A 13,407-nucleotide genomic window follows, 5' to 3' on the forward strand; every position below is an offset into this window, starting at 1 on the left:
TAATTGTTATTAGAAAAAAGCAGAAAGTCTAAATTATTGGATTAATGAACAATGGAAATTCCAGGTTGGAATATCAGCAATAATATACAAAGATAGATTGCTATTCACCACAAAGATGACACATTGAGTTCCAGGCACACACAATGAAAAGGCTTTTACACACTTATCTTTTGGCCAAAGCCTTCTTCAGAAAAGAAAGTTCACACACATTCACCAAGCAAGCAAACTTCATGCACACATAATCACTATCTCTGGCTGCCAGCAGCCAAAGATAGCTTTCATGTGTGTGTGAGGTATGCTGGCTTGTATGAATGTGCGTGTTTTTTTCTTTTCTGAAGAAGTCTTTGGACGAAAGCTCAATAGGTAACAGCCTTTTTTTTGTGCCTGTCTGCAACTCAGTGTGTCATCTTTATGGTGAGTAGCAATCTATCCTTTTCATAATATTGTAAATATTGGAGGATTATATTTTTCATGTATGAAATATATGTATCTACCTAACAATGGAAAATTCACGATGCAATGTAACAGTGTTGTGAAAAGGAAAGTTGCTACTCATTGTATAGTGGAGATGCTGAGTCGTAGATAGGCACAACAAAAAGACTGTCACAAATACAGCTTTCAGCCAGTAAGGTCTTCGTCAAAATTAGATGACAAACACAAGTAACTCACACACACGACTGCAGTCTTAGGCAACTGAGGCCCCAGTTGCCAGAGACTGCAGTCATTTGTGTGTGTGGGTTGTGTTTGTGTGTGTGTGTACATGTGTGTTTGTCATCTAATTTTGACGAAGGCCTTACTGGCTGAAAGCTATATTTGTAACAGTCTTTTTGTTGTGCCTATCTGCAACTCAGCATCTCCACTATATGGTGAGTACCAACTTTGCTTTCCACCATATTGATATGTGTATCTATGTTGGTTTATAAATATATTTCAATATTTGGATTGTTCATCCCTCAGTTGCTTCCTGACAACGGTGTGGATCCTATAGAGCTGTTGTCGTACCTGGAACCGCCGGACCTGGCAACTCCGCCATCGAGTGGTGCGAGCAGCAATGGTGGAGCTGGCGGTGGAACTCCTGGTGGTGCTACCACAAGTGACGATATTCTTGCTTTGTTTGAATGAACATGCAACAAAGTGTGCTGTGTTTGCTGTACGTGTGCAAATGTGTGATATTGTGTAATTTATTGTACATAATCGAATGTACTGAAGGTGAATTTGAAGTAGATTGATTGTTGGCCAGTCTAGCAGATAGTGTTTCTGTAACAGTTCAGTGAACCTTGATAATTAAAATTTCTGGGCTGGCCTGCCACAGCACTGGACCTAAAATAGTGATGAGAAGTGTATTAAAATACTTCAAGAAAGCAAATAATATTCTAACAAGAACTCTTAAACCCGAGAAAAATTGTGGGTTTACTGTAAATATGAGAAATTTTGTAAGAAATGATGTAATATGTCTCTCTCTATTTCTGTCTTTTCCTTTTTTAAAATTTAGTTTCAGCTCTTTTGGAAATAAGATTATTTGTGTTTAGTGGTTGCATTAGTTTTATGCTTTCCTGACGTCCCCTGGTTATGTGCAGGGATGTTACAAACATATTTCTGCATAATATGACCATTTAATTGTTCTGATTGTTCATACGTAAACATGATTTTCAATTACTGTGTTTCCTCGTGTACTGTATTTTGCTACAGCAGTTTAGTTCAGGCAGCCATGGACCATTGTGGCCATGCTGTGGCAGGTGACTCGTAATGCCCCTTTAATTTGTGAGTTAATTATTTGTGTGCGATGGTTTTAAAATATGAACACACAAGGAGAGAGTGAAATATTTTACCCAAAACAAGAACCAAGTGTGTGAGGATGTGTACGTGAAACATTTTCGTGTGTAAATGTATCCTGTGACAAATCTCGAATGACTGCATATTGCATTCTTAGTGTACAGCTTCCCTTAAAGTATTAATTGTGAGAAGCACAAAAATTGTAATTGTAGATGAGCAGTATAACAAGTACAGAAAACTTTTAAAACAAGATATTAAAGACAATGTCAAAGTAAATATTTAATAGCTATGGTTAAAATGGAAACTTTTTGACAAAGCAGTTGTGGCAGCAAAATAAAAACAAGCTGATGTGAGTTGACACTATGTAATGAAGATTGTTTTAGGAACTATTTTGTGTAATTGTGTGGGAAATGATGTGCTGCTGTGTGATGCACAAGTTTCAGAAGCAGTTCCTATTTGAGCAGCTCCAGTTTGTGGACTGAGAGAATTCTTGCTTTTCCTGTCTTCTTTTTAAAATGTTGTTATTGAGAATGCCAAATTATTTTGTACTTAAAATGTGAATGTAATATGATTGAAAGCTTTCTTCTGAAACTTGTGTAAAGAGAAAATATAAGCAAGAGTGGCAAAAAGGAAAGTATGTTGCTATGGAAAAAATGTTTTCTGTCATCTAAGGACCTTAACATTTTTGAATAAACTAAAAGGAGTTAAATAAGAAACCTGCTAGAAGACCATACTGCCAATATATAAATTTCTCATGCAATTCAAAAAACTTGCTTTGTAGGGATTAGATGATCGTTTATAAGGATGATGAAACACAATTATCGATTTTCCCCTCCCATTTTTTTCTTTTTGTCTTCATTTTATGCTGAGAAGTATCTAAGAAGAAAAGTATACAAATACCAACAAGCATATATGTTCCTTTGAAGCTGTCATTTTATGTACTTCATAACTGACGATGGCAATAAATTGGTATTCTTTTTAGAAAAATTGTGACAGTTATAAAATATCAGAGGAATGAAGACTTATGTTTAATAACAAACTACTAAGATACTGACCTCTGATAATCTCCTTAAAATTTCTAAGTTCACTATTTAAGTGCCACACCATTGTTTCCTTCTTCTTTTCACAAAATTATTTGCATTCATGTTGAGACAGACTCATCTCTGACTTTCACGGGAATGCAAAAGTCGGATCATTCATAAACCAGATTGTCTGAGTCTGGCTGTCACATTTGCAAAAATCAAGTCCTTAGAAGATAGAATTCCCCTAAGTAGTGCACAGCTTTTTTAAAACAGGAAGATTTCAAACTGTATCATTGTTAAAACAATCAATAATGGGGATAGGTATTCACAAATGAAAAATTTTTTTCCTGTTCAAATTTTCTTCTTTCCAAAGCAACATTTTTATTTATTACTTGTATTAATTAATGCACATATCAAATGTTGAATTTCAGATGGACCACTAGAATTTGGCAAAATTAAAAACGTATGAAATATTCTTGTTTCTCAAATACTTTAAAATGTGTATTGTGAGAAAGATACTTGAAATTTTGGTAAAAGAAAGTAAAGAACAGAAACTTTTTCCCAGCACGTGGTACATAAAAATCCCCCTCCAGAATAGTTTTTTCTCACTCCTGCACTCAATCTCTTGCACCTGTGGAACTCATATTTTTTAACTGCTTCACATGAAGAATTGTATTTGGACCAAGCAGTTGTGTTGTTGCCAGCTTTGGGCTTGAGAGTATAGGTGTAGCATTTCACTGTACTGCCGTTTAGCGGCTCGAAACAACGCCAGCTAGTTGTAGGTAGGTCTTCCTTTGTACGCTGTGCCATATGCACAGTGAAGTCATGTTTAACTTCAGTATTGTACATAGTTTCCAGTGTAGATGTATCTCTGCAAAAAATGTATTATTACACAGATGAACTGTTGTCTTATTTAAATTTCCTTTCTCCTTTAAGACCGTATAATTCTGTCTACTGTGCCCCACATACACTGTGTGGTCAAAAGTCTAGGGATACTCCATTGAACATGCTGTTTGTGAACATGCATTCAAAGTTACCCAAGTGCTGATACTGAGTGTCAAAAGTATAAACATATTCTCTGTTAGAGTAAATCAATGTGAGTCTGAAGAGAGCATCATAATTGGGGGGGGGGGGGGGGGGACAAGACTGACAGTTATAGCAAAGAAAAGGAAATATTAAACCAAAAATAGTAACTGATAGAGGGTCAATGAAATCTACCTGCACTGCTGAACTGTAGCAGTGCTATGGGAAACAACTGTACAACATCTTTACAGTCTGTTGGAGAGGACCTTCCCTGCAGGTGATGTTAAGAGGTCAGAGGCAAAAATTCTTCACCAAAAGACCAGAAGAACCTTCTTGTAGGTCACTAATGACTAGAAACCACTAGTCACAAGAATGAAATAACCACCATCTCATTGGTTGAAATAATACTGCCCCTGATCCATGGATGAATATGAGGTTTCCAGGATCTTTAAGTCATTGTGTATCATGTGACACTGATTAAAGTGTGTGAACCTGGTAGATGCCTGGCGATTAGGATTTGACTGAGATTTTTGTTACGACAATTCAGTAGTGGTGGCGCAGCGATCTGGGGCGGTTTTCTCTTGTCAAACGTGTGAGATGCTATTGTTAACAAAACAAGTCTCACTGCATTGGCATACAGAGAAAGTTGGATGAATTTACTGGATTGGCTCATTTAAAGCCTCAACCTGAACCTCATAAAAACTTTTTTTTTGTGAGTTTAATTGTTGATTGTGTACCAGATAAAGTCTCCCATGAACCTTACCACCTTTATTCACTATGTTTCAGAAAGAATAAAAATAAGTTCCGTCTTTGGTGTGCCAAACTGAATTCCCTGATGATAGTATTAGCACAGAATGCCCATCATGTTAGTCCCTCTTCCCCCTCCCCCTTTTTTTTTTTTAACAGCAATGGATATCCATTAACTTTTGGCCACAGTGTAGTTTCTCTTCCTCTGGTAGTTGATAAATGCATTTCAGTCATTAACTTAAACATAATTATGTAATTTTTTGGAAAGTGCTCGATATTGCACCTTAATGTGTAATGTTTATTCCATTAGCAACAATACTGTGATATTTGTTGTCGATATTTGAAGATAATAAGAATTGCTGATTGCAGTGAAACTGCACTACAAGCACTAATAACTGAATTGCATTCTGATGTATGCTATTATTAATGTATACACGATATTTAAACTGGCAGATGCCACTTTGCTGACACCAATAGTGGAAGTGTTTTGTGCAGTCATAAATTACAATCAGTGTTATGTAACTTGAAACATGATAGACTGTTACAATTCAATCAGTGGTGACACATACAAATTAAGAGTGAAAAAGCTCTAATTGATGTGAAGTAGCACAAAATTTTCATTATTAGTTGGGAAACCAGCAGGTACTCTTGTTCAACTAAGTCACATTTTGGAAGATAAATACTTGTCATGCAGGAAGTTGGAGGGATTAGAGAAATGCAGGAAGTTGGAGGAAAGGAGAATTCATTTGACATACTGTGTCTGTAGTTATAAAACGAGCTTAGAGGTGGGAAGGTAGTACAAATTTTGAACCTGAGAGTTTGCCCCAAACTTTCAGTAATTAAAATTAATTAGGGATACTAGATGAAATGTTACACAACATTCTTATGTCTTCTGTATCACATCGCATATGACATATTGAATGAGAACATTATCAGTGGAAACTCTTAGTATGGAATCCATGTCTGTTCAAGAGGTTACTATTGGTAAATTATGAAATTCCACAGTGGGAAAGAAAGCACATATTCATAGGCACATCCCTGAGATGACAATTTCGTGGATAGAAGTATTTGGAGATAAGAGGACAGATGACAATACTCAAAAGATGTTGCAAAATGTGGATTAATGTAGGTAACATTGCCATCCAGGAGGTGTCCAGGAAGGTAATTCATTGAACTGAGGATTGGATAAAACTGATATGGGATTAGATGTTGGGCTTTTGGAGGAATGGTCACATAGGCTCAGTCGTGGGTAAAGCAGCTGGTAGGTTGCAGTTTATTGGTAGAATACTGGGGAAGTGCAAACAGTCTACAAAGGAGATTTCTTACAAATCACTTGTGCAACCTATCCTAGAATATTGCTGAAGTTATGGGAGCTGTACCAAATAGGGCTAACAGGAGATACTGAAAGTATACAGAGAAGGGCAGCATGAATGGTCACAGGTTTTTTTAATGCATGAGAGAGAGTCACAGAAACACTGAAGGAACTGAACTGGCAGACCCTTGAAGACAGACATAAACAGTCTCAAGAAAGTCTGTTAGCAAAGCTTCAAGAACTAGCTTTAAACGATAACTCTATGAATATACTACAATCCCCTACATATCACTCACAGAGGTATCTAGAGGTATTCACACAGAGGCATTTGATCAGTCATTCTTTTAGCACTCCATATGTGAATGGAATGGGAAGAACCATAATAATGTAGTACAATGGGATGTACCCTCTGCCATGTAAATCACAGTGGTTTGCAGAGTATAGATGTAGATGTAGAACAGAGGTTCTCTTGCCGTCGATTAAACTCTAAAAATGTTATCAATAATCTGAACTAGACAAGGGATTTAGAGTGATAAGTGTCTGAGTAGAGGTAAGGAGGCTAAACTAATTATTTAGGAATGCTGGTTGACCAAGTCAGAGGAACTTCCAATGGAGAAAGCATTGTAAGGAGACACAATAGGGCAACTAATTGGGATATGAGTGGAGTTGGATTCTTTGGGGTTTGGGAGCGAGTAAAAGGTGGGTGTACAGAGATCTCTTGTTGTGAGGAGGGAGGTGAATTCAGTTGAGATCGACCTAAAGTTTTAAATAGTTATAGGAGATGGATTCATTGTGGTAAAGACTGTAAGAAGATTTGTCAGAAAGCTGGCTGAAATACTAAACCGCGTAGTCACTGCAGAACATGAACAAAATGGTAATGTTGGAGCCCTTGTCTGCGAGAAGCAGGATAGGATAAGATTAGAATAATTACTGCATGTACAGAGACATTCAAACAATCGTTCTTCTCAAGCTCCATGCGAGAATGGAACATGAAGAAACCCTAATAACTGGTACAATGGGATGTGCCCTCTGCCATGCAGCTAGTAGTGGTTTGCAGAGTACATATGTAGTTACACTTATACAACAAGAAAATGTCATTCTGCAGACAGAAATACTGCTAAACAAACAGACTTTATTTGCTGTTCATCCATTGACATCAGCACTTGTCATGAAACACGTAATCCACCAGGAGCCATCTTCATGAACTCTGGCCAACAAAAATCAGACTGAAAATTAATTCATAGTATACTGAAACAGTTGTCAAAATACTGTAATTGTTGTTAAAATTGTTATTTTCTATAAGTGATACTACAGTAGGGCCATCTAAATTTATGATTACCACCATTTTAGACATGTAAGTGCTGAACAACTTGTTGGAACTGTAACAGTGATCCCCTGTGCCAAAAACATTGTATCCTTCTTATCAGTCACTCCATCTGGAGCTGAGATCATCCTAGATACATGGAAGTGCTAGAGATAAAATCAGAGTCCTAAAGAATATACCAAAAAATGAGCAACATCTTCTCTCTCTTTCAAATGGAAAAAAAGGAAAGTTAAGCTAGTACAAAATGCTAGTGAATCCACACAAAGGAAAGTGCTTCGAAAACTATTATCTGCAACTACATATGTGTATTGGCAAATAATGAGTTGGGCAACATGAACCCCAATGTGTGATTCTATTGACTTCGATTAACGGAATCAGTGCAGTGTATTATTATTCTGTGTCTGCTGGTAATAATTTTTATTCAAGATTTTCTTTTCATGATAGGGGTTATCATATATCTTTTGGAATGATTAGTTTACTGTTCATTGCTGTTCTTGATAAATGGTCCAAAGACATAATATATCTAACAATTCTTTCATCTTATAATGCAGTTGATAAATATTTCACACAACTTGTGAATATCATCCAATTGGAGAGAACCAACATGCCATTCAATGAATCCTTCAATTAATACATGTTACTTGTATTAGCAGAGAGATAATAGAAATATCAAGAAAGAAATCCTCACAGCTGAAATGAGTCATCAGGTCTGCAGGAATAACGATTCAGTTTTTCAAAGTGTACTCTGCGGCATTGGCCTCTTACTTAGCTTGCATTTATTGTGAATCTAGCCCAGTGCAAAGTCCCAAATGATGGGAAAAAAGAGCAGGTGACTTTTGTTTACAAAAAGGGCAAAAGAATGGACCTGCAAATTTACAAACCAATATCCCTAATATCAGTTAGCTGCAGAATCCTTGAACATATTTTGAGTTCGAATATGATAAATTTTCTTGAGAGCGGGAAGTTTATGCCCATAAATCAGCACAACTTTAGAAAGCATCTCTCAGGTAAAACTCAGCGTGCCCCTTTCTCACACAATACACTGCAAACTACGGATGAAGGGCTACAGGCAGATTCTGTATTACTAGATTTCTGGAAAGTGTTTGACACGGTGCCACACTGTTAACTGGCTGTTAACGGTGGTGTGAACGTAGGGAACAGGTCACATGTATGTGAGTAGCTTGAAGACTTCTTAAGTTACAGAACCCAGTATGTTGTCCTCAATGGTGAGTGTTCATCAGAGACAAGGGTTCATCAAGAGAAGCCCAGGGAAGTGTGATAGGACTGCTGTTATTTTCTGTATACATAAATGATTTGGTAGACAGGGTGGGCAACACTCTGTGGTTGTTCACTGATGATGGTGTGGTGTATGGTAATATGTCCAAGTTGAGTGACTGTAGGAGGATACAAGATGATTTAGACAAAATTTCTAGTTGGTGTGATGAATGGCAACTAGCTCTAAATGTAGAAAAATATGACTTAATGTGGATGAGTAGGAAAAACAAACCTGCAACATTCAGATACAGCATTCGTAGTGACATAGTCACATCATTTAAATATCTGGCATAACATGCAATATGAAATGGAACGAGCATGTGAGGTTTGTGGTATGAAAGGTGAATGGTTGACGTCAGTTTATTGGGAGAATTCTAGGAAAGTGTGATTCATTTGTAAAGGAGACCACATGTTGGATGTTAGTGCAACCTATGCTTGAGTGTTTGGGATCTGTACAAGGTCAGATTAAAAGAAGACATTGCAGATATTCAGAGGTGGGCTGCTAGATTTGTTACTGGTAGGTTTGAACAACACACTAGTGTTACAGAGACGCTTGGGGAGCTCAAATGGGAATCCCTGGAGGGAAAGTGACATTCTTTTCAAGGAACACTACTGAGAAAATTTAGAGAACCAGCATTTGAAGCAGACTGCAGAATGGTTCTGTTGCCTCCTAAATACATTGTGTGTAAGGAACACAAAGATCATATATGACAAATTGGGCTCATATGGAGTCATGTACATATTCGTTTTTGCCTTGTTCTATTTTTGAGTGGAACAGAAAAGGAAATGACTAGTAGTGGTACAGGATACCCACCGCCACGTGCCATAGGTGGATTGCAGAGAATCAACATTGATGTAGATGTAGAGCTAACACCGGGTGGTTATAATCAAAGTGCAGCAACTAACAGAGGTCCAGTGCGGGCTACAATTCTCATGACAGCAAAACATGTAGATATTCTTAATGCAGAACCGATGTACATTGGAAAACAAATTAGTTCCAATTTTGGCCACCAGGTGCAAATCTAGCACTGTGAATGCAGGAAAGACGTCCAGAAATATCTCCAAATGTAATGGATTAGGAACGGGATGTGTATAGAAAAGGTCAAACAACTGAGAAAGATATATGTTGTTATTAACCACCCGTTCCACAATTTGTTCAATATGAGCAACAGAGATTTCGACTGGATGCTCTGCGGTGCCAGATTTGCACATAGTGACCAAAATTGGAACTATTTTTTTTTAGTGTAAATCAGTTCCACATTAACACATTAGCATATTTACCAAGTTTTATTGCCATGCAATAATTACAACCAACACTGGACCCCTGTGAGTAGCAGCACATTGCTAATAATGTAGATGTAGTAACGAAAATTGGCTACTGTTTCCTAATGTCAGCAACAGATGTTGTTTACCCTAAACATTATAGCTGTTTAAGGAGAAGGATAAAATTGTGGTTGTACATTAGCAAGGACAACTAAACAATTTTATTGGTATTGCCAGTGTTGTTGTTGTGGTCTTCAGTCCAGAGACTGGTTTGATGTAGCTCTCCATGCTACTCTGTCCTGTGCAAGCTTCTTCATCTCCCAGTTCCTACTGCAACCTACATCCTTCTGAATCTGTTCAGTGTATTCATCTCTTGGTCTTCCTCTACAATTTTTACCCTCCACACTGCCCTCCAATACTAAATTGGTGATACCTTGATGCCTCAGAACATGTACTAGCAACCAATCCCTTCTTCTAGTCAAGTTGTGCCACAAATTTCTCTTCTCTCCTATTCTAATCAGTACCTCCTCATTAGTTATGTGATCTACCCATCCAATCTTCAGCATTCTTCTGTAGCACCACATTTCGAAAGCTTCTATTCTCTTCTTGCCTAAACTAGTTATCGTCTGTGCTTCACTCCCATACAAGGCTACACTCCATATAAATACTTTCAGAAACGCTTTCCTTGCCATTGCCAGTCTATATTACCAGTACCAGAAATAAATATACATATTTTTGGTTTGGTTGCACTAAAGTTTCCGCCAATTGTATAATACATAGATACAGATAAAATTGTTTGGAATAGCATGCATTTATCTTACAGATGTACTTCACCAGTGTAAATTATCTGGAGTGTAATTAACGTTTTGGAATTAAAAATAAATAAAGTATTGGAAATTTTTTTTATTATATACAGATGAAAGCCACACTTAAATACTACTTTTCTACATAGTTGCCATTTAAATTAAGGCACTTATCATAGCGATGGACGAGCTTGGAAATTCCTTCGTCGTAAAATTCGCCCGCCTGCGCCTTCAACCACGTGGTTACCTCTTCTTGAAGCTGTGCGTTGTCATCAAAATGCTGCATAGCCAAGCACTTCTTCATTGCTGGGAATAAGTGGAAGTCACTCGGTGCCAGGTCGGGACTGTATGGCGGATGAGGAAACAACTCCCACTTAATAGATTCGAGAACTTCACGAATGGCATTTGCCGTGTGGGCCCGGGCGTTGTCGTGAATCAGCAAGATCTTTGAGCCCAACTTTCCCCTGCGCTTGTTTTGTATTGCTCTTCTGAGGTTGTGCAGAGTTTGGCAATACCTTTGAGAGTTTATTGTAGTGCCTCTTTCCAGGAAATCCACAAAAATCACACCTTTTCTGTCCCAAAAGACAGTCGCCATCACCTTTCTTGCCAACATTGTCTGCATGCATTTCTTGGGTTTTTGGGGGGGATTTGTGTGCCCCCACTGCATTGACTGCAATTTTGTCTCGCAGTTCACATGCTTAACCCATGTTTTGTCACCAGTAATGATGCAATCGAGTAATGAGTCACCATCTTTCTCGTAAGCGTCCAAAAACGTTAACGCTGCAGCCATTTGCTGATTTTTGTGAATCTCTGTCAAGATTTTTGGTATCCATCTTGCACAAAACTTGTGGTAACCAAGCTTTTCGGTAATGATTTCAGGCAACAAACTTCGTGAAATTTGTGGAAAACTCATAGAGAGTTCCGTTATTGTGAAATTACGGATTTCACGGACCGCGGCATCGACTTTTTCGACAAGTTCGGCAGTCACTATGCTGGGTCTTCCACTTCGCTCTTCATTGTGAATGTTAGTTCAGCCATTTTTAAATTTTATGACCCATTGACGCACTCCACCTTCAGTGATTATGTTGTCCCCATACACTTCACAAAGCTGCCGTAGATTTCTATCGGTGTACAGTTTTTTGCAGTCAAACACCTTATTACAGCACGCACTTCACACTTGGTGGCATTTTCAATTAACGCTGACTTTTCAAACTGTCACAGTAACTCAACGGAGTGCAGCACAAACCTCTCACTAGCACGGCAGGATGCCGACTGAGCGGCGGAATGCCATGAAACCAAGATGGCCGCGCTAGCCCCTCCCCTAACGGACACAAACAAAAACGTAATGTACTTTGTGGATAGCTCTCGTAGTATGTTTTGCACAGAATCTCAAACTGATAAATTCAAGATCATTACATTTATTTGCACACTTATTTAACTACTAATACACATTTTCACCAGTAAAATTAAGCCAAAATATTTTCTGTATATTAACTTTTCATTTGTTATTAACATATATATATGAAGACAGGAAAGAAGTTCCTCTTCAGAACATTCTGGTTGAAATTCAATACCTAGAAATGGCACTGACTTTTCACCTTGAACAATTTTTCAACAAATTACTTTCACCTGTTGGCAATACTTTACCTGTTGTTGTTGTTGTTGTTGTTGTCTTCAGTCCTGAGACTGGTTATATGCAGCTCTCCGTGCTACGATATCCTGTGCAACCTTATTCATCTCCCAGTAAGTACTGCAACCTGCATCCTTCTGAATCTGCTTAGTGTATTCATCTCTTGGTCTCCCTCTACGATTTTTACCCTCCACACTGCCCTCCAAGGATAAATTTCTGATCCCTTGATGCCTCAGAACATGTCCTACGAACTGGTCCCTTCTTCTTGTCAAGTTGTGCCACAAACTCCTCTTCTCCCCAATTCTATTCAATATCTCCACATTAGTTATGAAATCTACCCATCTAATCTTCAGCATTCTTCTGTGGCACCACATTTCGAAAGCTTCTATTCTCTTCTTCTCCAAACTATGTATCGTCCATGTTTCACTTCCACACATGGCTACACTCCATACAAATACTTTCAGAAACGACTTCCTGACACTTAAATCTATACTTGATGTTAACAAATTTCTCTTCTTCAGAAACGCTTTCCTTGCCATTGCCAGTCTACATTTTATATCCTCTCTACTTCGACCATCATCAGTTATTTTGCTCCCCAAATAGCAAAACTCCTTTACTACTATAAGTGTCTCATTTCCTAATCTAATTGACTCAGCATCACCCGACTTAATTCGACTACATTCCATTATCCTCGTTTTACTTTTGTTGATGTTCATCTTATATCCTCCTTTCAAGACACTGTCCATTCTGTTCAACTGCTCTTCCAAGCCCTTTGCTGTCTCTGACAGAATTACAATGTCATCGGCGAACCTCAACGTTTTTATTTCTTCTCCATGGACTTTAATTCCTACTCCGAATTTTTCTTTTGTTTCCTTTACTGCTTGCTCAATTTACAGATTGAATAACATCGGGGACAGGCTACAACCCTGTCTCACTCCCTTCCCAACTGCTGCTTCCCTTTCATGCCCCTCAACTCTTATAACTGCCATCTGGTTTCTGTACAAATTGTAAATACCCTTTTGCTCCCTGTATTTTACCCCTGCCATCTTTAGAATTTGAAAGATAGTATTCCAGTCAACATTGTCAAAAGCTTTCTCTAAGTCTACAAATGCTAGAAACATAGGTTTCCCTTTCCTTAATCTATTTTCTAAGATAAGTCGTAGGGTCAGTATTGCCTCACGTGTTCCAACATTTCTGTGGAATCCAAACTGATCTTCGCCGAGGTCGGCTTCTAC

The 13,407-nt window shown here is 38.0% G+C and overlaps 1 protein-coding gene across 6 annotated transcripts in view; it reads left to right on the plus strand.

Annotated features, from left to right (window-relative positions):
• LOC126419271 (zinc finger MIZ domain-containing protein 1-like) overlaps nucleotides 1-3,696 on the plus strand; it is a 145,793-nt gene extending 142,097 nt beyond the window's left edge. For all 6 annotated transcript variants that reach the window (XM_050086466.1, XM_050086437.1, XM_050086457.1 and 3 more), the window contains one exon: nucleotides 958-3,696. In XM_050086466.1, coding sequence (XP_049942423.1) covers nucleotides 958-1,122 — 165 coding nt within the window. In that variant the 3' untranslated portion in view covers nucleotides 1,123-3,696. The remainder of the gene's footprint in view (nucleotides 1-957) is intronic.
• Nucleotides 3,697-13,407: the final 9,711 nt, after the last annotated feature.

This window comes from Schistocerca serialis, chromosome 1 (genome assembly GCF_023864345.2).
Source record: "Schistocerca serialis cubense isolate TAMUIC-IGC-003099 chromosome 1, iqSchSeri2.2, whole genome shotgun sequence".
NCBI classification, from domain to species: Eukaryota; Metazoa; Arthropoda; class Insecta; order Orthoptera; family Acrididae; genus Schistocerca; species Schistocerca serialis.